Below are 26,262 nucleotides of genomic sequence, written 5' to 3'. Positions count from 1 at the left end.
GCAGGCGATCACATTAAGCAGACCTTTAAAAGGGATGCTGATTGAATGCTTCAGAGCAGAAAAAGACAGTTTTGCTTGCTCAAGTAGCCTTTATTTCTGCTCCTTGTGTGCTTTCTCTTACATCATCTGTCTTGGTACAACACGGCAAATCCCTGGCAAAGCTGTAGTTCTAGACACAACTAGCTCAACAGTCAGCATCAGTAGAAGAGAACAGGAGCCCTTCTAAACCTCATACAAATAAAAGGATTCTGAAGTATTTGGATCAAGTTCATCTCAGCAAGGATTACTGGTATCAGCCATTTACAAAAATATACAAACATGATGTCTTCAGTCTTTCATGAGCTCACTTCATCTGCTTGAGATGTACTTACTAAAGGTATGAAGTTAGTGCCTCTCTGGAAACATTACAGAAAATTTTATTTCCCATTCTGCTATGGCACCTAATGGAGTTTCCACACTATTCTGCCTTGGCATCCTGCAATAGAAAACAGGTTTGATATTCCAACGCAGGGGTTTAAACTATTCTGATCAGAGCAGAAGTGCATTTATTATACAATATGTATTTAACTAAAACTAGGTCCATAAAACCACCACTGATTCAGACTGCTGTTGATGCTCCGTGCTGCTTTTCCAGGACATCAGATTATACAGTATTCTCTTCTTGAGACATGTATTAATTTATCTGAAAAATTACTTGTTCTGTTTCCTTGGCCATGACTTAAAAGGGTTGATCTTCCATCAGGTGACTAGAGTGCAGTAGCTAAAAAGCATGGCACTTTTTATAATTAAGAGCCAGATGTAGGGTACTCATCAGCCACAACAGGCTGCTCTCTGCCATGTGTTTTGTACTTAACTTCTCTAGGAAGCCCAACCTCAATGGTAACAGTCCATGCACAGGAAACTGAAGGAGAACAAATTACTGCACTGCAACAGCCTTTAGGCAACCTGTGAGCAGTTTGGCTTTACAAGCAGAAACATTCCAGTTAGTTGCAAATACTTCACCAAGGGAATGACAATGCTATTTTGCTTTGCAGCATTTTTATTTTTTCTTAAAAAGTCAGTATTGAAAAATAAGTAAAGAGAGTTCCCCTTGTGTACTGCTAAGATTTCTGCTTGCCCTGCATCTCTTACAGAAGTCTCTTGTCTGGTTTCAAGAACAATGGCTGTGCTACGTGCTGCTACACAGTAGCTGCTGCCTGCCTTATACCTGCCTGTGCTGCTCCATCACTGACTCCAGCAGCCTGAACATAGGGACCCTTTTCCTCAGTAGCCTAAACCGTTCAGAAATGCAGAGTTACTCACACCTGCTGGAGGGTGAAGCTTAGCAGAAATACTGTAACACAGAGAAAGCTGATGGGTGGGTTAAAAAAGCCCTGAGCAGGCAGACAGGAAGACAAGGGCAGGACTCTTTTTTTTCTGTCCTTCTTTTAAACTTTAAACAGGAAACGCAGTGGTACAGTCACTTTTCAAGAAGTAATACAATGAGAATGAAAATGTTGGAGTGGAATAATAAAAAAGTGGGGGGATAGGAGGCGGAAACACTAAGAATTAAGCCATTATTAAACAAAAATGTGGCATTTTAAAATGAAACATTGATATCAAAACCATCGTCTCAACTGAAGCTAAACATTATTTTCCCCTAATCTGCATTTCCTATTTCACACACACACACTCATGGGCACTTAGACCAACAGTCTTTCTATAGCTTGCTGTACAGACTGGATCTGAGGCTTTAGCTGTGACCCCTCCTTGATGGTGATGGAGCAGGCGATGACAGGCCGGGAAACGCCACAGGCCCGGCCCAGGGCTTGCTTGGAGCGCACAAACACGTAAGGTACGTTCTTGTCCTCGCACAGAAGGGGGAGATGCAGGATGATCTCCAAGGGCTCTGCATCTGCTGCCATCACAATGAACTCTGCTATCCCTCTGTTCAGTGTTTTGGTGGCTGTAAAAGAAACTGGAGTCAGTCTAGGTCTTTCTGGAAAGCACATCTAATGTAAAACAACTTCAAGATATGCTGAAAATGGCATCAGTGGGAAGAAGGTCTAATGCATGAGACATAGGTTCTAAGAGATTACTGAGTTTCTACCTTTAGGAATTGTGGGGTTTTTTACAAGTTTGACTAGGTGAAGCCCCAAGCAACTGTGAAGGGAGGTTGTGAGCAGGTTGCACTAGAGGTACCTTCAAACCGAAATCTTTTATGGTTCTGAACTGGTTAGGCATCTGGTACCCCCAGTGCCACACCACTGAAGCATGCATGATTACAAACTATGCACCAGGAACACAGTTTGGGAATCTACCAGAACTGCACATAAATGTCAAAAAGATTACAGCTTAGTTCTGTCCCTGAATCTTGTTAAAGCAGGCTTGAAGGAGGAGAAAGGAGACACACACCTGCAATAGCCAGATCTATATAAAATCAGTGATTCACAGCTACAGAGAAAAGACAATCTCTACCCATGGCATCTCACAAAATCCTTGTTGTGACTTGTAGCACACTTTTCATCGTTCAAGTCTCACCTTCATTGGCTCCCTTGCGTAGCTGCTTATAGTTGCAGGACTGCTGCACAAGATCCAGCAGCGTTTTGGTGAGCTGTGCATCAGCCAGCGGGTAAGCTTTGGGATTCACTTCTACCTCACTCTAAAGGAAAAAGTAAAGAATATTACAATAGGAGCAAAGGAGGCTTTGGTCCAATTAACACTGTACAGGCATCACGTCCACCACATCTACTGATTTCTAAAGTTGTGTCTAATCTGCTCTGCTCCAGATAGAAGAAACACCATTGCATTTTACTCCTTAAGGAGTAAGGATTCTTGTATCAAAGTAAAGGGGAAAAACAAGAAAGATATGCTTTACATCAAAGTGAATAGTGTATGTACTCACAATCTACACCCTAAAAACCAGCAGCAGTGCACTTCAGGCGTTTTATACCACAAAGACTACACAAAATCAAAACACTTCAGTGCACCTTAACAGTGCAAATTAAGGGACTAATAAAATTTTTGAAGAAATCACCAGAAGAGCACGTATCAGGCCTATTTCTGCAAACCACAAGTAGTTCTAAAGGTTAACATGGGCAGCGGGGTGGCACAGCAGGGAGGTCACAAGCGGTGTTAGCGACTGGCACTGGCAGAACCGCGGCCTCTGCGGCTGCCAGCAGGGCGCGGGGGTGACCCCAGACACAGAGTCCCCTGTTACAGGGTGTCCCCAGGACCGCCAGCCCCCCGGGCCTCCCGCCCCGCAAGCGGCCGCACCCCCGCCCTCCCGGCCTCCACGTGCTGCCCGCCGCGCGGCCGGAGAGCGGCCTCCCTCTGCCCCAGGCTGGTGGGAGTAGGCAGGAGGAAGAGGAGTAGGAAGAATAAGAGAAGGAGGAAAAGAAGAAGAAGGGGAAGAAAGAGGAGAGCGGGGCCCAACGCCACTCACCATGGCCGCGGCGCAGTCGCTGCTGCCGGCCCGAGCGCGCTACTGTGAGGGAAGAGGAGGAGCGCTGCCGCGGCCGCCGGAAGGGAGGCGGTGCCGGGGGCCCCGGGGCGGAGCCGCCGTCCCCAACGGGGCGGAGCCGCACGGCAACTCCGGCAGCGCCAATGGCGGCGGCGTCGCCGGGCCCATGCGGCGATCACGGGCCGCGCTGGGCTCTGCCGCTGCGCCCGCCGCTCTGCCTCGCCTGCGCCGTGGAGACCCTGGGTGACGGCAGCGCCTCGGTGGGCAGCGCCTGCCCCGCCGCCCCTTCCCGTGTGCGGCTGGGCCGCGGAGCCCCCCTCAGCGGGCCCCGGCCCGCTGGCCGGCTGGCTGCCGCTCTCCGGCACTCAGTTTGCGGCCAAGCCCGGCCGGTGTGGCTCTTGGCCAGCCCTGTGGCCTCGGCACCCGGGCCCTGGTGGCCCTTTTCCCCTCAGGGTGGTGGGAGCAGCGCGGGGCTCGGGCCCAAGGCCTAACGGGCTGCTGTGTTTGATCCGTAGCTGGTGCGCAAGAAGCACGTCCTGTCCCGTCTCCAGGATGCCCTGGCCTGGCAGGCGCTGCCGCTCGTCCAGCTGCTGGCCCCGGACGAGAGGGTGTGCATGCATTTGATAGGAACTCTCTTTGGTAAGGGCTCTGCTGAGGCCTGGTGCAGCCGCAGGGAGGAGGTAGTTGCCTTTTGTTGAATACATGTGAAGCTTCCCCACATTTGAAGGCAAAATAAAAGGAGCAAAAGAACATTGAGGAGCCTACCTCCATACTTCCACCGTGCTGTTGTGTAATTACTCCCTGCAGAAAACTGCATGTCACTGATTTAGAATAGGTTAATTAATTTTCTCATTCCCCAAGGTGCAGGATTGGCATGTTCATAAAGCTCTTGCGATTTTTCAAAGTATCTCGATGTATCTGTAAAGTCCTTCTAGGGAGCAGGGAGTGCCAGGCATTTTACTCTTTCCTGAATGCTCTCCATTCTTGTTTCATGCCGCTGGAGTTATATGAATATTCATACAGAAATCAAACTGTGAGCCTAAATAGGTGTTTGCAGGATTTAATATTGAATGTGCAAACCACAAATCTATGTAGTAGGATTTTTTTACACCAACATTTTACATTTGTAGAAATCTTTGTGGCTGTACAAGTAAAACCTGCTGCTTTCTGGTGAGTCAGCCTCAACAAAATAGTGTTCAGCAGGATGTCAGAAAGTGTCTTTCCAGTAATTCTCCATGATCTTGAACTTCTCTTACTGGTTTCTGTTTGCATAGCCGGGAAATGTCTTTGCAACATCTAAAATCTTGATGGAGAGGAAATAATGGTCTAAACATCAAGGCAGGGAGGGAGAGGTGGAGGGTAGAAATAAGAGTGCCTTCAAAGTGCAAATATATCAGATTCCTTCAATTCCACCATCTCATTTGCAGGTCACAAATAATTCTTGTTGTTTGGGGAAAAATAACCTACAAGACCCTTCCCCTGCCTTGACACACTGACTTGTTCAAAGAGTTGATTTTCAATAAATTGTGTTTGGCACATGTTGGAAGCAGCTTTGTTAGAAATTTATGCAGTTTTCATTGTTTTAATTGCACACTTTTTTTAATAGTGTGTCACCCATAATCCTTTAGAGTACTGGGAAAAGTGGTGATTGTGGACAATTCAACCCTTCACTATATGGCCCTAACACAAAATAGCCCAGAAGACAGGGATGCTGTGCTTTCATTTCAGTGCTCTTGTCTGCTTTAATAATTCTCTGAGAAGAGAATTCTCTTTATGATTGGATGGTTTGAGGACAGCTTTGGGTTTTACTGTACTTGGTGTAACTCTTAGAGCAGGTGGAATCCTAAGCTTGGGGCTACAAACAACGGTGTGTTCATTTTCAGTAGAGCTTGGATGAACCAAGGATCATTTGGTGCGAGAGTGTAAGGGGGACCTCCCCAGAAGTTTGAGCAGTGCTGTGGAGGAAGTATTAATAGTGAATTCAGGAAAATACATTTGGAGAGAGGATATTGGAATAAGCACAGGCAGAAGAAAGAGGGTTAAGAGAGGTGGAATGTGGAGTATTACTTATGAGGTGGTGTGTTTCAGATAAGCCTGAATTTAATGCAGCTAATATTGTAATGTTCAATAATGCTGTATACAAATCTTTTCTAAAGAGTTACTAAGGATTGGGCAGATGAGGCATGAAATAAGTAGTTTCTTAGCCTGTCATAACATTGCTTTAGTTGGTCAAAATTCTGAGACATCTTGGAGCCTTTAGAGGGGAGGTAGTTTGATTGGATGTATCGAAACAAGTGATTTAGTGTGGCAGAAGTGGGGATCCAAACCATATGCCCCATGCTATGGGTTGGAAGGGGCTGTGAGGTGAAGTTTCTTGTCTGCTGGGGTGTAGTAGAGTGAGACAGTGGTTTGTTTTGATATATCCAGTCTTAGGCTCTTATTGTAAAATCAACTTGTGAAGTGATGCCTTCAGGTTCAATTTAATGTTGGAATAGTTTCCGGATGGTTTGAACCTGGTGTTCAGGTTTGGTTTCAGGGTTTTCAGCACTGTGGAAGGAGAAGACTGATCATAGTAACTGGTGAGAAAGGAGGACACAAAGGACAAAACCCACTTCTGTCATTCCGGGGTGTTGTTTCAGATGTGTAATACTGGATGCACACAGTGAGATGTGGTGGCAGCAGTTACACGTTCCCTGACATAGGTGGAGCCATTGACTTCAACTATAAAGCACATAAAAAATTTGCAAGAGAACCGGATGTCTTGTGTCCCTGTGTCCTGCTTATGGAGGCACCTTTTGCCGTATTCCTGGAGAGTATCCACCCTTATCTGTCAAAGTCAGGCTGGTGTTATGTGAAGCAGGAAAAACACCACAGTTTTGAAAAAAAAAAATTCAGCTCCTTTTAACAAGAAGGAATTACAGCACTGGTGATCAGAAACAGGAATGAGTTCCATGACCTGTTGTGGTTTGTCTTGTAGGGATGTTGCATTCTGTGGAAGACAGCAGTGCCCTGAACCTATTAGTTGAAGGTGAGAGACAAATCCACATCTCAATTACTGGCAGTTTGTGAAGGGGACAATGTGTCTTGTCTGATACCTATACTGAGATGCTCAGCTCCGACGCAGCTTTAGCGGGGAAGGCCATCGATATCCATGCAACAAAAATGAGGGGTGTGCTCCAATATTGGGGTCAGGGGAGTGTGTGCATTTTAAAATATTTAACATTTCTCTCACAGGTTCTGTGTGTGTCATGAATTTAGTATCAGATGGGTAACAGTGCCTCAGCTTTGGCATCTTTAGACCTGACCAAATTGTCAAAGCAAATGGAAGTGTATGGGATCTACTGCTTTCTCCTCGGGAGTAGAGGGTATTTGTGATTTAGCTGTACAGGCTGTAGATTCCTCTTTGTGAGCAGTTCTTCATTTGAAAACTGAAGAAAACATCTGCAGGGCTGACAAAGGAATCTCTGCAGTCCAGTTAACCCTGGGCACCTCTGCTGAGTCTAGAGATATCAGCAGTGCAATGATGCATTTCATGACCAGCCATGAAAGGTAAAAGGAGCTATTACAAACTTCTTCCAGAGGGATTTTAGTTTCCAGACGCTTGCTTGAAATGGGGTTGAAAGGTAGAGAAGTCTTTCTATCATGTTACCAGTCTGTTTAGAGATGGATGCTCTCTAACAGAGCAATTTTAAATTAGTGTTGCCTAAGTGTTGAAAGTGTTTTAAGTTTCTGAGAGTTTAGGGCAAGAAAGGGCTATTAAACCACCTATAAAACACCTGTCTCAGACATGCTTCTGCTGATATGCATAGCTCTGTAGCTGAAGCAGGTCTGGTATTGCCTTAGATATACCAAGAAATGGTGAGCCCAAAAGTCTCTGGTATTTCTTTTTAGAATGCTTTCCTAGGATACAAATCAAAAGTGTAGGTTTTCCAAGTGAGTCATGCCATGACAGCAAGCTACATCCAAAACAGCCTTACCAAACCCCGTGTAGAAATGTGTGCAGTGTCTCAGTAAAGGGGCTCCTGCCAAAATTTTATCAGCTGAGCATTCAGGTGCCTGTTCTAAAAGTACTTTGAAGAAGAACTTCGCTTGCTGCAGCTGGCCTGCTGGTCTGTGTATGGAGGCACAGGCAGCCTGCCAGCATCAGGCAACTCCCTTGTGGTTTGGTTAGGGAAACCCCAGGTGATGTGTTGCCACTGCCTGGAAAACATAATTTCTTGCTGATTCCTCTTATTAGTACAGAGCTGGCAGAGTTCTTACAAGAATACCAGCACTTGCTTGGGGCTGAGGAGGTGACCAGCACCACTCTGGTGACTGGCACCTTGCTTTCTGGTAAGGTGCATGGGACATCTGCAGTGGGAGGAATGGCTGATAGACTTCACCTATCTTAGGGACAGTAGCAGCTGAAGGAGGAGCTCTGAGTGTGAATCTAAGGATCGTCAGCAGTTTCAGTTCTGATATCTTCTCTGGAAGGATGCATTTTTAAAGCCCAGTTTTCATACAGTAGGAAGCCTGGTCTATTTAATTACCATAATTTTTTACGCTCTTAAGCTAGGGGTTTTTTTCCCCCTTCCTTTCCTGATTGCTTATGTTTACTTGCTGTCCTGAGGCTCAGTTTGTCGCTTGCAGCTCATTTCCATGCATGGTTTGTAGTGCAGCTGAAGCAGGACTGCTGGAATGACGCCTCAGAAGGCTTGAGCTGGGCTATCAGAGGTAATAGTGCTGGGAATGCTGCTGTAACCCTGCTCTCTCAGCACGTCTGTGCTCATTTCATTTCTAAGCTCTTTGCTCACTGGTCTGCTAAAGCCCCATGGAAGATGGATTGTGAGTGCTCTCATGTGTGTATTACTGATCCTGTTTTTTCTGCCTAGTTCTGGTGAGGCTTGTTGTGGAGCTGAAGTCAGAACAGTACTTATACTGCATTTTGGATGAAAGTCAGAAGGAGGTCAGTGAAGATGAGTTCTCTTCCCCTTCCTTCCAGTCTTTTAGAGGTTGAGGAATGAGTGGCCCTGCAAGACTGGGATGTAGCAGTGGGATCACAGAATCATAGAATGGTTTGGGTTGGAAGGATCCTTAAAAACCATCTAATTCCAACCCTCCTAGCATGGGCAGGGACACCTTCCACGAGACCAGGTTGCTCAAAGCCCTATCCAACCTGACCTTGGATGTCCTAATGCCAGTTTTCCAGCTGTGATGTTGGCAGTGTTAGTGTCTTCCATGGAGTTTTTATATTGTTCTCATGATGCCTTGCAGCTGTAGGGCTTCATTATACTCTGATGAAGCTGTGTGGTTTCCTCAGATACTTCTTTTCCCACTTTACTGTTCAGTTATATGAGGAGCTTTCCCACCCTGTGCTATGGGCTCTCATTCTCTTCATTCCTAAGTTTATGATGGGCCCACGGGATACAAAAAAAAGAGAAGTAGCAAAAGTGGTGAGAAATTAATTTGCTCATGTGAGAGATGGCAGGGGGAAAGAGGAAAAGGAACAACAAGCAAGAAATTCCTTGCATTCATTTAAAGACATTTTGGAGACTTAGTGTGGTATTTGGGGTTTTCCTGTACTTTATCCCAAGTGGTGAAGAGAGCCCATCTTTGGAAAAGATCCTGTTCTGGAAGGTTATGCATCACTGAGAAGTTGCTGGTTTGGGTGCATTTCTGCCTTTGGACTGTGTCCTCATCAGTGAAATGTTTTCCTTCTCTGTCTTCTCTACAGTTGTGCAAAGCAAATACCATGAGAAGCAGCCTGCCCACATTTTCTCTCTTGGGCAAGCTGGCAGATGCCATCCCAGGCTTTGCTGAAATACTGGTGGTAAAGCACAGTAAGTATGTCATGTTCCACTGAAGGGTGGTATTCATAGCCCTAGCGCACATGCATGCATGCACTCCCCTGTCCCCCAGATGGGTTCATGAAAGTCACCAAGAAGCCAGTCCAGAAGTTAGAGTGGCACTCAGGCCTCCTGGGATACAGGTCAGAACCTTCATAGCAGCTTTTATAATCATGCTTTTAGCCAGGCAAATGCAGCCTCTGCCATCTGGGGTTTTGGGTCTGCCTCACAGGCAGCATACATTTAGGTTTTTTTATCACGATCCGGTGCTTGGGGGTCTGGTGAGCAAGCTGAACTGTTTGTGGAGGGAGCTGGGATGGTGGATCTTCATATGGTGAACAGTGAGCTCTGCTTGCTGTTTATTACTGTACCTCTGCTCAGAGGGACAGATGGTGCTGAGCACATCACCTGATTGTGGCATTCATTAACCTGCATACACCAGTCTGGCCAGTAGACTTTTGCAAGTTTTCAAGGGAAATAGGTTGGTACTTTTAAAATGTCAGTGAATGTTTGCTGTTCCTGTTCCTCATACTAGATAATTTAGTGGATCATCTGCTGATGGGCTTGACATACCCAAATGAAAGTATAAAAGCTGCTGTCTGCTACTTGTATGGCAAGCTGTACTCCTCTCCTGCTGGCACAGAACGGCTCTCAGGACACTTTGAAGAAAGGCTGTGCGGTGTCTTCTTGAATACTCTGGGATGTGCACAGACAAAGGAGCTGCAGGTTAATTGTTTGGGTAAGGCATTGCTGAGAGAAACTGCAAAGTGCAAGGGAAGGCTTAGAATGAGGAAGAAATCCTTGGCTGATTTAGATGCTGTAATGTGGGTTGTTCCATGGAGGATCTTTATGCTGCTTGTCCAAAGCCATCAGTCCTTCTGTTATTCCAGTGAAGTGCCCCAGACCTGCTGCTGAGCACCCCCCAGGCCCCTGCATTCCCTGATGCCTCACATTTGCCCAGCACTGACTAATTTTCAGTCTCTTCAGAGCTTGTGCTGTGGCCTGATCATGCCTCAAAATGTCGGAATGCAAATACTGTGCATGGGCAGGTGGGTTTTGTAGAGCAGTGAGATGGTGTCTAAAAATTACAGTCTTTAGATGTGGGGCATCATGTAAATTAGATATAGAGCTAATGAGGAAGTGGCACTTTCAGGCAGTTGTCCTTCCAAGTGCATGTTTCAGCTGTTGCTGGGGAGTACAATCTCAGCCTTTCTGACATTGCTTGTTTGTAAACCATCCAGGGAATTAATTTTTCTAGAAGGAGGCAAGCAGGAACTGGATTGCTCCTCAGTTTATCTACTCAGCTACTAGAAATAGATTATGATTCCTTTGAAAGTAGAATTCTGTAGCTCAGACGATACCCCTGTGAATTTGTACTGATGTGTACTGATGATTTTCATCATTACCTGTAGCAGTGATCTATACTGCTGTCCTGAGGGAGTTTTTTGGAGTGTGGGTATCCTTTAGCTGAACACAGATGTTTCTTAAGAGCCTGTGGAAATAGAAGGGGAAGATAAATGCCTGTACTCTAGGAAGTGTTCTAGGGGAAATGTCTTGTCATTGCGGGTAACCAACTGCTTGGAGAAGAATGCAGGTCAAGAGCTCTCCCAAGAAACAGTTTAAGGTGTGGTTACTAATAGAAGATAATGCAAGTCGGGAGCTCCTGAGATGCACCCCTGTACATATATGACTCTGAGAAGGAACAGAGAGCAGATCAGACCAGCAAAAATATCAGCAACGAGGGGTCACAAGACATGGGGGTCATGGCAGTATCTGGGGACACAGTGAGAAGAAGCTCCCTAAATTGGAGGTGAGGCCCTCCAGGTGAGGGAAAAAAGTTGGCAAGTCTTAGTCTGTAAATACTTGTGTGTTGTTATAATCCTCACTGTGCTGCTCAGTATGGTACTCATTCTTGCTCTTCCTTTTTTGCTCTTCCTTTGCTTTTCCAGGTTTGCTAAAGGAGCTGCTGAAATCTGACCATTTTGTATCTATTCTTATGAATAATGCAAAGACAGAGGAGGAGACTGAGAACCCTGACTTTTTAGAAGGGGAAAATCCACTCCCACTTGTTCTCAAAAAGGTGATTGCTGAAGTAGTTGTGAACTGTTGGTACACATAAATAATTTGTTGGCCTTTATCTAAGGCACTGTATATATAAAAAAAAGAGTGTTCTGTTACCAACACCAGCAATAGAGGCTGCACTGAGAAATGGGGATGTGGGAATCTTTAAAGTCAGTGAGTTTTGTTAAAGCTGGAAAAGGTAAGCTTTAGAGACAGCAGAGCTGTGATTAGAATTAAGTAGTAGCTGTAAGATTTGTCAGCAGAAAAATTATATAAGAAGTAAAAAGTAAGGACAAGTAGAACAATGATCTGTGTATTAACGCTTGTCCCATCCCATTTGTAATTTGTACATAGTCCCCCAACCAGTGATAGGGGATACCTCTGTTGATCACCATCTTGTTCTTTCCTGAATCCTGGAATGGGGAAAATTTTACTCCTGGCCTTAGCTGATCTTACTCATTTACACTGGAGGTCTGATACAGCACATGCAGCACCAGCATGACTAAGCCTGGGGGCAGAACTATTCTTACTCATGATCTACTCTGTTGTAGTTCTCATGTGCTTTTTGGAGTCTCTTTGGTTCAGTGTTCTATCTTTCCTTAGCAGGTTTAATCTGTGAAATAAATGCCAAAAGAGAGACCTTAATTTATATTTTAAATTTTAAAAAGTAGAACAAACTGTTTCCTTCTGACAGCTGCAAAGCTGACTTCCTTTCTCCTTTTGACTTTTGCTTCCCAACAGCTCTTGTTAACCAGAGATGAGATGTTACAGGCAGCGAGTTCTCACTGTATGGCTGCAGTGCTGGTTCACTCTCCTAGCAGATATGCTCCTGCTTTTATCCATGCAGATGTCCCAGGTGAACAAATGCAGTAGCATCTTATTGTTCATTCCCCAGTATCAAATCTGTCCCTGGCTGTTTGGTTTAGGAATCAGGCTGGCTCCATGAAATCCACTGGTGGCACAATGTGGTGGCCATTTTATACCAGGTGATTTTAGGAGTAGAAGGGGAGAGTATGTTTTCAACTGAAAGTTTAGAAGCAGGTGTCACCAGGCAGAATGGAGTTTCCACTGAGAGAATTGGGCCAAGTATTTGAGGTCAAGGTCCTCCTTGCAGAACCTTAGATACAAGTTTAAGCAAACTGGGTTCCATCTCATTTCACTAAATATTGTAAGTTTGCTCAGATTTTGGTCTAGGATTTAGCTTTAGAATGCAGCTATAGGAGGTGGTTTATTATTTCTCTGTAATCCCAAAAGACAAATACTTTTCATGATACAAATTCTTTGAGAGATGTAAAAGTCATGAGGAAAAAAGGTCACTGCATCTGTGATAAAGCTTGCTGTGTGGCTTTTCACTTGTGCCAAAGGCTAGATCCACAATTCAGCTCCTTCCTACTGAGTTTGTGCTGGGAAGATGCCTGCCCATGGGTCTCTGCTCTCCAGTCACCTCTTTTTGAAGACTAGCACACCCCTGAGCATCTCCTGTGTTCTCCATTCCTGCCATTTCATGGTACAGCCGTTCTCCCTGTGGCTGTTGCTATGTTTCCTTGTTTCCTCCTCCTTCTTCTGCTCTGTTCTAGGAGCAGCTGTGCCATGCTGTGGGCAGCCTGCTTCTTACCAGGGTGACCTTATTTGTATGTGCATTTGCAGAGTTCCTCTTTGAGTGTCTCTTGTGCAAAAGTGAAATCCTCATCTGGTCAGTGTACTGCTGCCTGCTCCTCCTGACTGAAGAGCGCCTTTTCTTCTCCAAGTGTCACACTGTGTATGGTGAGTCATCAACCTTGCTGGCACAGTGACTGCAGTCATTCTTGTGCCTCTAGCTGAATTCCAGCACTTTACACACAACCACAATTTCCAGTCAGGATGGATAAAGGACTGAAAATAAGTACCTATCAGACATGTTTGTGATGTCCAACATAGCTTGAATTTATAGTGTCATTGTCCTAATGAGTTTCTGATGATCACTAATTCATTATAATAACCAGTTATCATGATTGACGCTCTCTGAGTTACTATTAAGTATTTCTGTAGATATGCCAAGAGTAGATTTAAGAAGAATTGTTAAATTCCCTTCTGTTCTTTGGGACTTATCTCCTGCAGTGAAGGTTGAGGCATGTTATGAAGGAGCTGAGTGAACACTCAACAGTTTTGGACAGTGGTTTCTGTCAGTAGCTCAGAACAATAATTGTTCAAATCTTTCTTCCTTTTAAAAATTAATTTTGCTTCTGTTCTGGAATCTGGAATGTTAAAAGCCTCTCTGTGACTTCTCTTGAATGTGTACAGGCATTGAATCTCTGGTGAGGAGTCTCCAAGGTGTCCTACTGCTGAACAATGTGGAGTTGCACAAACAAGGGCTCCTGCTCTTCACTGAAATACTGAAACGGTAAGGGAGTACTCTGTCAGGCTTGCAGGCAGAGTTTGGTACCCCCAAAATGGAGACTGTGAAGCTTTTGCTTTTAAGATTTTCTTCCAAGACCAGATATCTACACACAAGAGTTTTTGTGTTTGAAAGATGGTACTGAACAATCTCATCTCCTTTATTCTTGCAAAGAAGGGCCTGATGGTTGTTTCCAAACCTCCCAGCTTGTCCTGTTTGTGCTTACATCCACCACTAAATCTTCCTCTTCCTGCTTCTTTGCCGGTTAGGGAGGTGAAATCTCTTTTCAGCTGTAGACAGAGCAGGAGAGAAGGCCAGGAAGGTCCAGGCATATGTGAGCAGGCCAGCTCCTGCTAAGTGTGCCTCTATGACAAAACAAAGCATGCAAATTCCATGGCCTCTGGTCTTCTGTCATCATCTGAGCTAAATTCAAACGGCAAAAACAAATTCTAGGCTGAAATATTAATGTGTTCTGTCACTTTTTTCCTCTTGTTTTCTGCTAAAAAATAATATACACTGGCTTGTTTTTCTTCTGTGCTTCCTGTTCTTGCCTTTATGATCTTGTTCCTGTCCTGTCATGCTAGTGACAGAGTCTCGTTTTTGCCACTTAGATCCCCCAAGAGAGCCCTTGAGCAGAATTTTGGGAATGTCATAGTCAATTTTGTAGCAAGTGGCAGGGTAAAAAGGAGAAGAAAAAGCAACAGTGCTAGAACAGTGTGGTGATGCCAGTGTGGGATCTGTCAAAAAGAGAAACCGGGACATTGGGAACATTAATTACAGCATTTATGCTTGTAAAACAAAGAGAACACTCTGTGCAGTTGCTCTCATTTTCTCGTACACCCATTCTGTTTCTCTGAGCTTTGCCTTAGAAATCACGTTTTATTTGAAATTATATCATAATAGGGAAAGGGATCTTATGCTGGAACCTCTCATCTTGGTTTTAGCTTGCAGCTGGATTCTCTTGGTAAGTGAGCCACACATTGTGAGGTCCATGCAGGACGTACTGCTCCCCTTGGCAGTATGTCAGGAATGTCGGGTAGCTCTCCCTGGAGTGACCCTTACCTCTCCCAGCATAACCAATGTGGCAGGTGCAGTTTGGGGCCCAAAGATGAGACATTGCAGGAAGCTGGAAGAGTGCTGCCCTTCACACTTTTCCCCCAGGCCCCGAAGATATCACAGTGCACCATCTTGAAAGTGAGTTTGTGCATCTTGAATGAGTCAACAATACTCCTCCATACCTTCTTCCCTGCATGAGTCAGTGAAGACTTTTTTCTTCCCGATGTGTTTTACTTCAGAAGGTCAGTGATTAACGAAAGGAAATACAGAGGATTAATAGAATTACCCAGTGTGAGTAGAAGAAACTTGTAAGTTCAGTGCATCACTTGTCGCTTGGCTCCTGATGCCTGAGTTCCACAAGTCCTTTTCTTTGCCATGCCCACCTCACAGCTTTTTCTCACAGCAGAATGTGAGGTGGCTGAGAAGCTGGGTTCCATCCCACTGAGTGACTAAAAAGAGTGGTTCTTCCTCTGTTCCCTTTTTGCCATGTAACTGGGCTACTAGTGTTATTTCTACTGAAGTTCACTTTGCTTTCCCATTTGTGCATGAGAGCATGTGCTCCTGGCTTTCTTCAGTCAGGTACGACTGAGAAAATTGAATAAAGGGAATAGTTTTGGCTCCCAAATGTGGCTCCTCTCATGCTGTGATGCTTTTCTTGCTTCACTTTGGAGGGACCCTCTGGCAGGTTGTTTGTGCCTCTTGTCTGCATGTAACTGCCTGTCTTCCCCCTGCCCTTCCAATTGTACCTGACTTGCCAGGAGCCAAATGAGCACAGTCTGCCATTTACATAGCTCTGTCCAATAATGGGATTAATGGCCTGTTGTTCCTCCATCCTCTCATGCTGAATGCTCAAAGGTGTTGGGTCACAGATGACCAAAATGCTTACTGTCGAAAAGGATTGTCAAAGCAGTTGGATTGTGTTTATTTTCCTGTTTGCTTTTCAAGTTTGTGAAGGTTCCTGCCCTGGCAGCATCTGGCATTAGGAGTGCAGTGAGAGAAGCTATTCTCATGGCATTATCCTCTAGGATGGTGATGTTTGCTTGTATACTTAAAAATATAAGTTGCTAGATGAACTCACAAATGTCAGAGCAGATGGCCTGGACATAGAGTCCAAGGCACAGAGGTCACTATATTTTGCAGTGCTTGCTTTTTTTGTGCTTTTCATGACAGTGTTCTGGAGTAGACACACAGTTATCCAGGCTGTGGATGTTTTATCATGGTAGGCCTTTAGACTGGCTGAAATGTCCTCTTTGTAGCAAACCCTCTACCTGCTCAAGTGTGAGAGGATCTCCTTGAGAACAGCTGGCACTCAATACTGAAAAACATGGCTGCGGTCTCATGGCTCAGCTGTCCATTTGCTGAAATGAAGAAAGGGCACTGCAGTTACCTAACTCTGACAACATTCTCCTTGCTTACTTTGTTTTGTCTTCACAGGCAACCAGTGGAAATCAAATTGTTCACAAACCGAGGTGTATGTATAGAAGCCATTGATGTTTTGATGGAGACAGTGAACTGCCCAGTGCTGGAGGTGGCAGTGGAGGCTGTGAAAGCTGTGGCTGCTTTCCTGAGGTAGGCAGGAATGTATTTGCAGACTTTTCTTCAGATAGATCTGTTGATACCGTCTTGGGCTTTGCAGTTCCCCTGTGGCTGTGTGGGTGAACGTGCTCTGCAGTGGGACTTGTGGCTGAGGCAGGCGTGGGTACAGCAGAGCCAGCTTCCCACCCACCTCAGGAAAGCTGCCAGAGCAATGAAGCTGTGGCAGGCAGCAAGTCATTGCAGGAAGGACCTAGTGTTCCAGGCAGGCTTGTACAGCAGCTGCTGTGGTTTTGTCACTCTGTGCCCCATCCAGATTGATAAGAATAATAAACATAAGACGCTGGAGAGTCATGGGCTTCCTGACTGTAGTGAGAGCAGACAGAGCACTGAGGGTGTGTTTGGGCTTATGTGTGGGTGAAGACGCTATTCAGATATTGTGACCTTACTATGCTCTGCTGGAGAGAAGTGGCAGTGGAATATTTCCATCAGAAGAGCAGTTATTTCTGATGGTGTTGCCTTCCTAGTGGAATGTCCCCTGCAGGGACTGTGCATCTTGTCTTTGTCTTCACTTGTTAAGGAAGGACCATCTGAGCTCCCCTCCAGTCCCATATGAAGAACTGCAGAAGCTTCTGGAGGCAGTGCTGAAGCGCTGTGCTGACCTTTCCCCACCACAGAGTAGTAAGAGGCATGCAGTAAGTCAAAAGCTGTTGCTTGTTGGTAGGACCGAGCAGGACAGTGATGATCTTCCTGTGTTGATGTTTTATATATGTTTCATCCCCTTGCTGTAGGCTTAGAGCCATGTAGGTTTAGATTTTGTGCCATTAGTGGGGAGAACACCTCCATACTCAAAGGAGTAGCAGATCTCCAGATTCATTATGAACATTTTTTAGACCCAAGTTCTGTCCCATAGGCAGATGTTGGCCAGTCAGTTTCCACACACACAGAGCTAGGTGTCCCTTTCAGAATTAGGAGCTTCACAGGAAGGAAATTAGATAGTGAGGATATGCAGGCTGTGTTTAAAGGGAGAAAATGGGAAATGATGATACTCTGCCAAGGTATCTCAGCATGAAATGGAGAAGGAGTTCTGAACTGCCAGGCGTCAGTGTGCAGCTGTGCCCTCCTCTGGCATTATGGAGAAGACCACCACAACAGGTTAAGGCTTAAAGGCAGATTTTGAGTTCCAAGTTGTTCCCAGTTTGGGCAAATGATTAACTCTGACGCTTCAGTTGGCTTCAGGCTTGACTCAGTGGGATGCTGTGTGGGAACAAGAATTAGTACATGGATAGCTGCTTAAAACTCTGAGCCAAAGTAGAAGAACTTCTAAGATTTCATTGCTAAGCAAGGAGAAGAGCTCTGCTGTGTTGTCTGAAGAGTATTTGGAGGAAAGAAAATTTTAAAAAGTACAAAGTTTTTTCAGAAGGATTTAAAGCTCCATTAGCTGAAATGCTTAAAACTCAGATTAGATCAAATCATGGTAATATAGACTCTAAAGACAGGGCAGTGCAGAATTAATAGCCCTGTAACTCTGTCCTCCCTAGGAAGAGCACACACGAGCTGTTTAACTCTGCCCTCTCTGGGAAAGCAAGGTAGTAAAAAAAATTGTTGTGTGAAGGAGTGAAGTGCAATCTGTTGTTCCTCCTGCTGCTGGTGTCAGAGGAGAAAGCTAGTTTTTTCTGAAAGTGGACATAAGATTTTAAAGACTTCTCTCCTTTAACAGGGCGATCTCCTATTCTCAATGTCTCAGAGTCACTCAGCAAACAGAAATCCTGGTAGACTTCCTCAGAGACAGGGTCAGTTCTTGCTCAATACCCTGGAAAGTTTCAGAAATGCTTGCAGGTGAGGACAAGTTAGGAAGGTGTGTGGGTGGGTGGTGTGTGTCCATGTCTGTCCATTCTTCTGTCCTTGTGACTGTGTTCCTCCACCCAGCCCCACCACAGAAATATCACAGGTGAGTTCAGTGCATGGCACTGGTCAGTGAAACAGCAGAGTCAGGGGTATGTATTAATAGTGAAAATTTTGTGACACCTGAATGTGTCTCCCATGAAATTTGCCTGGGACCTGCCAGTTTATTTCATGTCTTTGGGCTTTGAGAGACTGCTTGAAAATTCACCAAAACTGCTGGTAATGTAAGAACTATTGGAAGGTATGTGTGAAACCAGATTCCTATGCAATGTGGTTTCACTGCCAGAGGGGATTAGCCATTTAACAAATGTATATGTGCTTCAGATGCTGGCCTTGGATTTGCTCATGTCTGTGACCTGTTACTGGAAGTGGGTTTATAGGCACCAACTTTACCTCTTTTGCTGGATCAGAGCTATTTGGCACCCTTAGCTGCACATCGGACAGTGGTAGATGAGTTTGTGTATGAATCAGAATGAATCAGCTTTTAGGGTGGTCTAGCCAAGTTAGTTTTTGCCTTGCATCACTTGGGTTGGCTGAGATAATTCAGTCAGAATCAGACACACCTTTCTGCACTGTCCCAGAGTCTCGGGGTCATGTTAGAGGGCACTTGGGTTCTGTCAGGGATTTTATATCAGCTAAATGGTCCCTTAGCTGATTTTCACAAGGTTTACTGTATTGTTCTCTGGTATGGCTGAAAACCAGTCTTGCCACACTAGAGCTTCCCACTGCACATGCTTTCTTCAGAGAAACTGAGCCTTCCTTTCCCAGTGTGTACTGTTGTGCAGCCTTGATGACTTTTAATAGTTTCACTCAAGAGGTAACTGAGTGTGATTGCCAGATCCCTCTGTTTCCAACCCATTGAGTGTTTGTGGGTCCTTTATGGTGAAAATAGTGATTAAAATTTAGTATCTCCTGGATTCCTTTACAGAGTGAGGAGGTTTCCTCTTTCCTCTGTTATCCACTGTGTGTTTGTAGGTTAGCCGTGGAATTCCAGGGTGACTTCATGGCCCAGGAGAATGCTTTCACTGCCCCCAACTCCGAGAGCAAAGACACACTAAGCAACTTCTCTGAGTTCCTGTTGAGGATTTGTGACAGTCTCTGCATCCCCATGGTCATGGTAGGATTTCTTTTGAACTTGGTCTGTTCCATGGGTACCTGAAGAGGTTCTGTCAAGCACCAAGAGTGCGTTGCACAAATGTTTTTTTGGGGAACAGGGCATGTCAAGTAAACCAAGAACAGTTGTGGCATTTGTCACTTTCCCACAGCCAAATATGGAATTACACAGTTCATGCAAACCTTACTGTATTTTCTCAGAGGGTGCAGAAATTCATAAAGTTTCCATGTGGATGTCAGTGTCTTTCTTCAGACTGTGCAATCCCATAGCCTTCCTACCATGCCGTGGGATCCATTGCAGCTCCAGATGTGTCAGGAAATGAAGGGTGCCTGAACTGATGTTTCCCCTTCTGCTGCTTTTTCAAAACTTGCCTGTGTCCCAGAGAGCTGCCATGGTTTGCACCTGCAATTTCATTTCTGTGCTTCTTCCCAGAAGGTACTGATGAGGCTGCCCAGTCTGCATGGGCAGTATTAAGCATTGTGCCTCAGTAAGGCCTGTGACATGATTTAAAAAGTAGCTGTGGAGACTCATGAGTGCTTTAGTGATCCATACAGGCCTGTCCCTAAGACACTTCAAGCAGAATTGTCAAAACAATGGGACTTATGTTGTGGTTCCTAACATTCCATAAAGTTTGCTTGTGCTTTATGATGGGCACAGGTGTATGGATTCTTGCAGTTGTTTTGGTTGGTGTTTTCTTAACCAATCTCTTGGTAGGCAGCTGCAGTGACACTGCTGTTCTCCTCCCTGACAGGAGGGTGCAGTGCATGTCCAGTTTGGCAGAGCTGGAGTCAGTATTCTGTTTCTTGCTTATTGAACTTGGGTAAAAATTAATGGACTGTGAGAAAATTGTCCAGTGACCTTCAACAAGAGTGAGTTGAGTCATTCTGTTCTAAACAGTTCAGGGCTGGATTCTGTAGAGAGCTCAAATGCCTGTGTTGCCACTGCTCAGTGAAACACTGAAGCACAGGTGTTAAGTGTTCCTGAGGTCAGCTGCATTTAAACATATGTCCTATGTTGTATAGGAGAATTATCCATCTGACCTGTAAGAGCAGGAGCTTCCAGGACAATGTTGGCAGTAGGGTCAGTCACTGTGCATTAAGGCCTAACTGGTTGCCTGCTGGAGTCCAGGAGATGTTTCTTGTCTGGTGTGATGACTTGCAGAGTTACCAGCACAGCTCATAGTGCTGGCAGGGGGACTGTTGTGTTCAAAGTGCTCTGTGAGCCTGTTCTGCTGCCAGGCATTTTGGTAAAAGAATTGCTACTCTATTTGTTTGGATTTAGAAACCTGACTTTCTGGGCAGGCAGGAGGCTGGAAGGAAGTTACTGCCTTCAGTGTTTATAGCATCTTGTGCACTTGATGTATTTATCTTTCCACAGAGCTATCTGGAAAGGGCTGTCAGCCCGTCAGTGACAGAGGTTTTCATCTCAGCACTCACCACCCTCTTTACAGTGATGCCAAGCATGAGGAAAAAGTTCTCCAAGAAGCTGGGTATGAGGGTATTGTGGCATCGTGTTCTCTGTGCTCTTAACTGGTGGAACTTGCTGCTACGGCATATTACTGAGGCAATGAGCCTAACATTGAGACTTTATGGGGAGGATTCTATTACAATTTTATATGAGTAAGAATAGAGTGCATGGTTGTGTTCAGCAGGATGGAAAAGTTATTTGGTCTAGCAATGATGATGGGACAGGTTTTATTTTGGATAAGAATGTTGTGTCAGCTTTATCCTTCCCTCTGGAATAATTCAGAATTGAACTGGCTGTTCCTGTAGACAGGGATTATGTTGGACTTGTTGGTGGGATTTTATTGTGTAGAAATCATAGTTTAGTCTATGTGTGCCTTATTCTTCACACGTCAGAGAGGTGATGTAGACAATTCCTCTGTTCTAAACATGTGAAACTGGCAAATCTTCACTTCTGAGAAAACAAATTAATCTCAGATACTCTCCTCACACTCAAACTTGGAGTAATTTACTTTCTGAAAGGCAGCCTAATATGTATATTCTTACTGAGATGGCTTGCCCTCTTCACCAGGCCTGTATGGATATGTATGGGGGTGGTTGTGGGACCTGCCTACTCTTTTTTCTTATCATACATGTTCTGTGCTCCTTTGACATCTCTGTCTTGCTTTCTGTCTAGCATCCTCGTCCTTCATCCGACTGACGCTGGAGCTGAAGGCCAGATTTTGCTCCATACAGAGGTATTGTGATGTGTGCGTTGTTAGTGAGCCAAGAATTTCCAGATGGGAAAGTAGATCATGCCTTATCTAATACTCCTGATTAGGCAAGACGAGAGGCTGGAAGACTCAGGAATGCTTGTGTCTTACTGGAAAATGTAAATGGTTACTGACAATAGAAGAGCTTGATGTGGGAGAAGGGAGAAACAGTTTGGTAGGGGGCGGATGGATTTACACGGCGTTGGGAGAATTCTGTGCTCTGTCGTGAGTTGCACAGATAGAGCAGCTTGACTTTCGAGTAGTCAGTTCAGTGGGTGTTCTGAAGTGAAGTATCAGTAGCATCAGTTCCATCTGAGCTCTGGCTTCCTAAGCATTTACTACCACTGTTGTTGTTCCTCGTGGTGTGATATTAGAAATGGGGGGAAGGAGGATAACTTCAGTAGCAGGCATTGCAAAAGATCTCCTGTAGTAGAGGCTATGATTTCTAGGTTGAGGAGTATTTGGGGAGACTCTCTGTGGGTCTGCAGAGATGTTTTACCTCCTCTTTCCTGTGACTGTACCTCATTAAAAAAGTAAGCAAAATAGACAGCACTCCTAGTCCAGTTTAATAGCGTGGAACTTTGAGTGGGGGCATTTGTGCTTGTGAATTGAGTATGGTGGGGGTGATCTAGGATTCTCAATAGAGCACTGTGCTGTGCCAGGGACGGTGTGTTACAGATGTCTGCTTATGTCCTGTTCTGCAAGGAAATGGTTGGAGAGAGAGAAATACTTGGAAATAGCTGTTCTCACCCTTTTAGTTGCTATCTTGACATTCTTCAGTGTTCATCCCTGGCAATAAGTGTTGTTTGCCAGTGGAATCCTTGTATTGTGAGCTACCCTTAAACACCTCCCATTCTCTGCAGTGTTAGGGGTCCTGTCCTTATAGGACTCTCTGTGTAGACAAGGTGTGATGGTTGTGGGAGTACCCCACTGTATTCACACTGGCCCAAGGCATGAACATTCACTGTTGTCACTGCACACACCACCACATCTGTGAGCCAACAGTCCATTGGGAACTCATCATTTTCCTGGAAGCCTAGGCTGGCTCCTAGAGTCTTCTTGTGATGGGGCAGGTTCTTGTATGTGATCATTCAGTAAAATGAGATTCTGGCAGACAGTGTGTGATAACAGAAGTAAGAAGAGGATATTTCTAGCCTTCTTTACTGTCTCTTTCTGCTCTTCTTCACAGTAATCCTGTCCTGAATCACACCTGTTCCAGCTTCCTCTGCAGCTTATGCCTGAACCTTTACTCAGCCATAGAGAAGACGAGAACTTCTTCTCAGGAGGGCAAGTTTGAGGAAAGAGAAAAATTGTTTATTTAGTTTGAGGCCCTCTGTTTAGGCAACAGGTGAAAAAAAAAAAGATAGAAAAGGACAAAGGAGAAGGGAAGGAAGGACACACAAAGCTTGACTGAGAGATATTTTTTTTCCCCAGCTTGTTTTTAAGCTGGTCCAGCAAGCACCAGCGCAGAAAACACTCAGAAAATGCCTTTTGAAGAGTTTGGAACCCTACCTGAAAGAATGCATTTAATCTGCCTATAGTTTTGTTTACATGGGGGCATTTATTAGCACAGCTGTGCATGCTTAATTGAAACAAAATTATTTGCCACAGTCAAGTGGCATATCTGCAGATTAAGGTAATTTTTTTCCCTCTGGCATACTCTATAAAGCCTTCCTGCCTGTACTGTAACTTTCCATAATAGGTAAGTCCCAAACAAATGAGGTGACAGTTTCTACATCAGAAAAGTCACTTTTCCCATTAGCAGTGGTTGGTCACCATGCAGGCAGCATCAGCAAAGGGCTCAGAATCTCAAACAGATTGTGTATTTTCATCCTTAAACTGTGTTTTCATCCTTAAAGCCAGCTCTGTTAAATCAGGTCTCACACCACTATTGATGCCAAATCACAGAGGTGTGCTTGGTGTATGCAGACTGTGGAGTTGTTCCATAGACATTGCTCATCATTTCCTGCCTGCTTATGTTTTTATTTTTAGAGCAGGAGATGTCTGAGCTCCTGCAGAAGGGTCTGCCTCAGTTAAACTACACCATTGCTGAAAGCCTTCTCCTCCTATCTGAAAGCCCTGAGCCTTTCTTTTTGGATCAGTCTCTTTGCAGCCACCAGCACTGTTTCCTACTGCTCTTATACTTTGCCTACACCTTCGGGGACAGGTGAGCCAAGACTGTACAAAGCAAGTGGCCATTACATACCATGTATTGGTGGGTAAAGCATATCTATTGTTACTGTTTCCACTCCAATCTCCTTCAATGCAGGTTTGTTCCAGATGCAGAATTATTTCTAGCTGTAAGAAATTTTCTCCTGTCAGCACAGGACCATGGAGACTGTCCCCCTCCACACATACTCAGAGCTGCATTTTACCTCCTTGCTGTCTGTCAGGACAAAGGCAAAGCCCTGGATGTGGTAAAAGATTTCATTCCTACCTCTTGGAGCCTTTTTGTTGAAACTAAGGTTTCTCTCCACTCACATCAACCTTCTTGTAGAAAGTATTTTGGCATGGGTGGTGAGCAGTGAATGAGAGAAGACTGTGCAGTGCATCTACACTCTGGAAATTAACTATGAAAATACAGAGGGGAATATAGATATGACAGAATAAACTTGTGTATGTGTGGGAAGTGTAACTGCGTTGGATAGGCTGTGAATTCACATATAGAATATAATGAATTTCATAGCTCAGTCTCCCAAACACATCTCCAGCCTCTGCAGCAGGCTTTCTAGTGTTCCCATATGGCTCTTTGCTGCTGCACAGCTTTGAGCTCTGTATAAAGCCTACAGCTTTCTTAGCCTTTGTGATGCAAATGGGCTTCACAAAATGATGTTTAACCGATGTGTTTGATTGTCTGCTGAAAAGGCAGTGTGACTGTTTCTTGCAGTAAAGTCTCATCACTTCAGATGCTTTATATTCAGTATTAGTGAGTATTTTGTTCTCTGTCTCACTTGCCATTTCCCTCTTTACCAGAGATATTTGTCTACCATAAGAAGGATCCTGGATAATCTTCCAGATCTGAGCTCGGTCTATGTCCATTGTCCTCTCCTGGTGAAATTCTTCCTGCGCTACCCTGAGCTCATGGGGAGATTTGGACACCAAGTGCTCCAACTCTGGTTTTCCTGGGAGGACTGCAAGCAGACTGAGGTTGAAGAAGCTGATTTTGGCTCGTCAGATCAGCTGAACAGTGCTAACCCATTGCTTCCCATTCTGAAGAGCAATTCCAGCATTTTGCTTATTTTACTGGTATGTGGCTTTCACAAGGACGAGCTGCTATCTTGGCCCTGATTTTGGGGGCTTTTTGGTTCTTAAAGCTTTTAGTGGTGTTATGAAACCAAGGATTTTGACAGAGGGAGCCATATGTGTGTACACAGACTTCCACCTGCCAGGGAAGCCTTATGTGGAAAATGGGACCTTGCATGTGTGTTATCTCTTTCTCTGTCATCCATCCACTGTGAAAGGAAGGGATCCTCTGAGAGTTGGCTGGACAGGGATCTGAAGAGTTATGCTGATGTATGTCATGAAAAATCCCATTCCTTCCACTATCCGGATACACAGCTGAGTACTTCAGATTCTTCAGTGCCAGCCTTTTAAGAAGCTGTTTTGCAAATTTGGGAGCAAAGCTTTGCGACTCACAGATGAGAAGGGTATAAAGAACAAGAACTCTGAAAAAGCAGTGTGCAGAGAACAGGTCTTGAGGGCACAGCTTTCTGTTTGAGGTTTTAATTTTGTCTCATTTTAACTGGAGACTCTTGTCAGAGAATTTTGAAGTACTCTTGAGTTTTTAGGACTGCAAATAACATGTTTTATTGCTCTTAAAAGATAAAATAATAGTCTTGTGACAGGGAAAATTAATCACTTCAGGAGAGAAAGGGGCCTTGAAGTAGCAGGCTAGTGTGTTTGCCTTTAGCTGGTGTAATGAGCTCTATTAAGCCATGTAATCATGACACAGTTGTGTCCTGATGGCTGCTTAGTGACCTTTTCTCACTTCCACTGTTCTCACCTTTCTGTCACCCTTCCCCATCAGTGGCCTCTTGTCCCATGACTGTTGAGCCAGTCACATAGTAAATATTAGCTAACTTTTCCACAGAAGAACATGAGATTTGCCTGGAAGGGCAAAATCTAAGAACTATGATATTTCTTCTCCAGTCCCTTAGAGAAATTAAAACTGTCACTGAGAAGGCAAGCCCATGTCAGCAGATGGTAAAGAAGTAAGAGGAAGCAAGGCTTGACTCTGAGTGGGCATCCAGTGGGCATTACAGAACGTGTTTGTTCTGATCTAGGAGGCTATGGCTAAATTTTAATATCTGATGTTACTGAAATGACTGCCAGGAGAGCTCTCAGGTGGGGCAGTTCTTTCACAGCTGGGATGATGTTGCAGAGTAGGTAACAGCATCCAGGCATTTGATACCATTGCAGAGCATTAGTAAAAGTGAGCAATGAGTTTATTTATCAGGAAAAATTAAGGAAGTGAAGTGTCCCATGAGGCTTGTCCACACTCTTTCCTTTGGCAGTAGTTTTGGAACCTATCACTCCATAAACTGAAGCAGGTCTGTCAATATGCAAAACATAAATGGTGTCTCCCTTCCCTGAATGGTACAACATTCCTGCTTTCCCTTTTCTGCCTTGCCACGTGCTCTTGCAGAAATAAATTCATTTAGATCTGTTCCAGTCTTTAAAGTGAGTTGTAATAAGTCACAGGCTTTGACAACTCACCTTTCAATTGTGGACAAGCAT

The 26,262-nt window shown here is 44.7% G+C and overlaps 2 protein-coding genes across 2 annotated transcripts in view; one reads left to right on the top strand and one right to left on the bottom strand.

Moving 5' to 3' along the window:
- Window positions 1-1,016: 1,016 nt before the first annotated feature.
- Window positions 1,017-3,521, bottom strand: SNU13 (small nuclear ribonucleoprotein 13). Its single transcript, XM_009086552.4, has 3 exons — window positions 3,425-3,521; window positions 2,521-2,641; window positions 1,017-1,945 (listed from the first exon to the last, which is right to left on the bottom strand). Exons 1-3 carry the CDS (start codon window positions 3,425-3,427, stop codon window positions 1,683-1,685), a joined length of 387 nt encoding a protein of 128 aa, XP_009084800.1. The 5' UTR covers window positions 3,428-3,521; the 3' UTR covers window positions 1,017-1,682.
- The window catches only part of MEI1 (meiotic double-stranded break formation protein 1), a 37,864-nt gene continuing 15,035 nt past the window's right edge, over window positions 3,434-26,262 (top strand). The window contains exons 1-20 of the mRNA XM_050985291.1: window positions 3,434-3,702; window positions 3,958-4,081; window positions 6,420-6,470; window positions 8,314-8,387; window positions 9,156-9,261; window positions 9,803-10,006; window positions 11,217-11,347; window positions 12,070-12,184; window positions 12,976-13,092; window positions 13,609-13,708; window positions 16,193-16,327; window positions 16,872-16,986; window positions 18,012-18,130; window positions 19,172-19,313; window positions 20,688-20,799; window positions 21,450-21,510; window positions 22,715-22,812; window positions 23,518-23,692; window positions 23,795-23,942; window positions 24,499-24,771. Coding sequence (XP_050841248.1) covers window positions 3,586-3,702; window positions 3,958-4,081; window positions 6,420-6,470; window positions 8,314-8,387; window positions 9,156-9,261; window positions 9,803-10,006; window positions 11,217-11,347; window positions 12,070-12,184; window positions 12,976-13,092; window positions 13,609-13,708; window positions 16,193-16,327; window positions 16,872-16,986; window positions 18,012-18,130; window positions 19,172-19,313; window positions 20,688-20,799; window positions 21,450-21,510; window positions 22,715-22,812; window positions 23,518-23,692; window positions 23,795-23,942; window positions 24,499-24,771 — 2,517 coding nt within the window. The 5' untranslated portion in view covers window positions 3,434-3,585. The remainder of the gene's footprint in view (window positions 3,703-3,957; window positions 4,082-6,419; window positions 6,471-8,313; window positions 8,388-9,155; window positions 9,262-9,802; window positions 10,007-11,216; window positions 11,348-12,069; window positions 12,185-12,975; window positions 13,093-13,608; window positions 13,709-16,192; window positions 16,328-16,871; window positions 16,987-18,011; window positions 18,131-19,171; window positions 19,314-20,687; window positions 20,800-21,449; window positions 21,511-22,714; window positions 22,813-23,517; window positions 23,693-23,794; window positions 23,943-24,498; window positions 24,772-26,262) is intronic.

The sequence above is a fragment of the Serinus canaria genome, chromosome 1A, assembly GCF_022539315.1.
Source record: "Serinus canaria isolate serCan28SL12 chromosome 1A, serCan2020, whole genome shotgun sequence".
Classification (NCBI taxonomy): domain Eukaryota; kingdom Metazoa; phylum Chordata; class Aves; order Passeriformes; family Fringillidae; genus Serinus; species Serinus canaria.
Note: the sequence above shows the minus strand (reverse complement) of the source record. Positions and strands in the feature narration are given on the sequence as shown.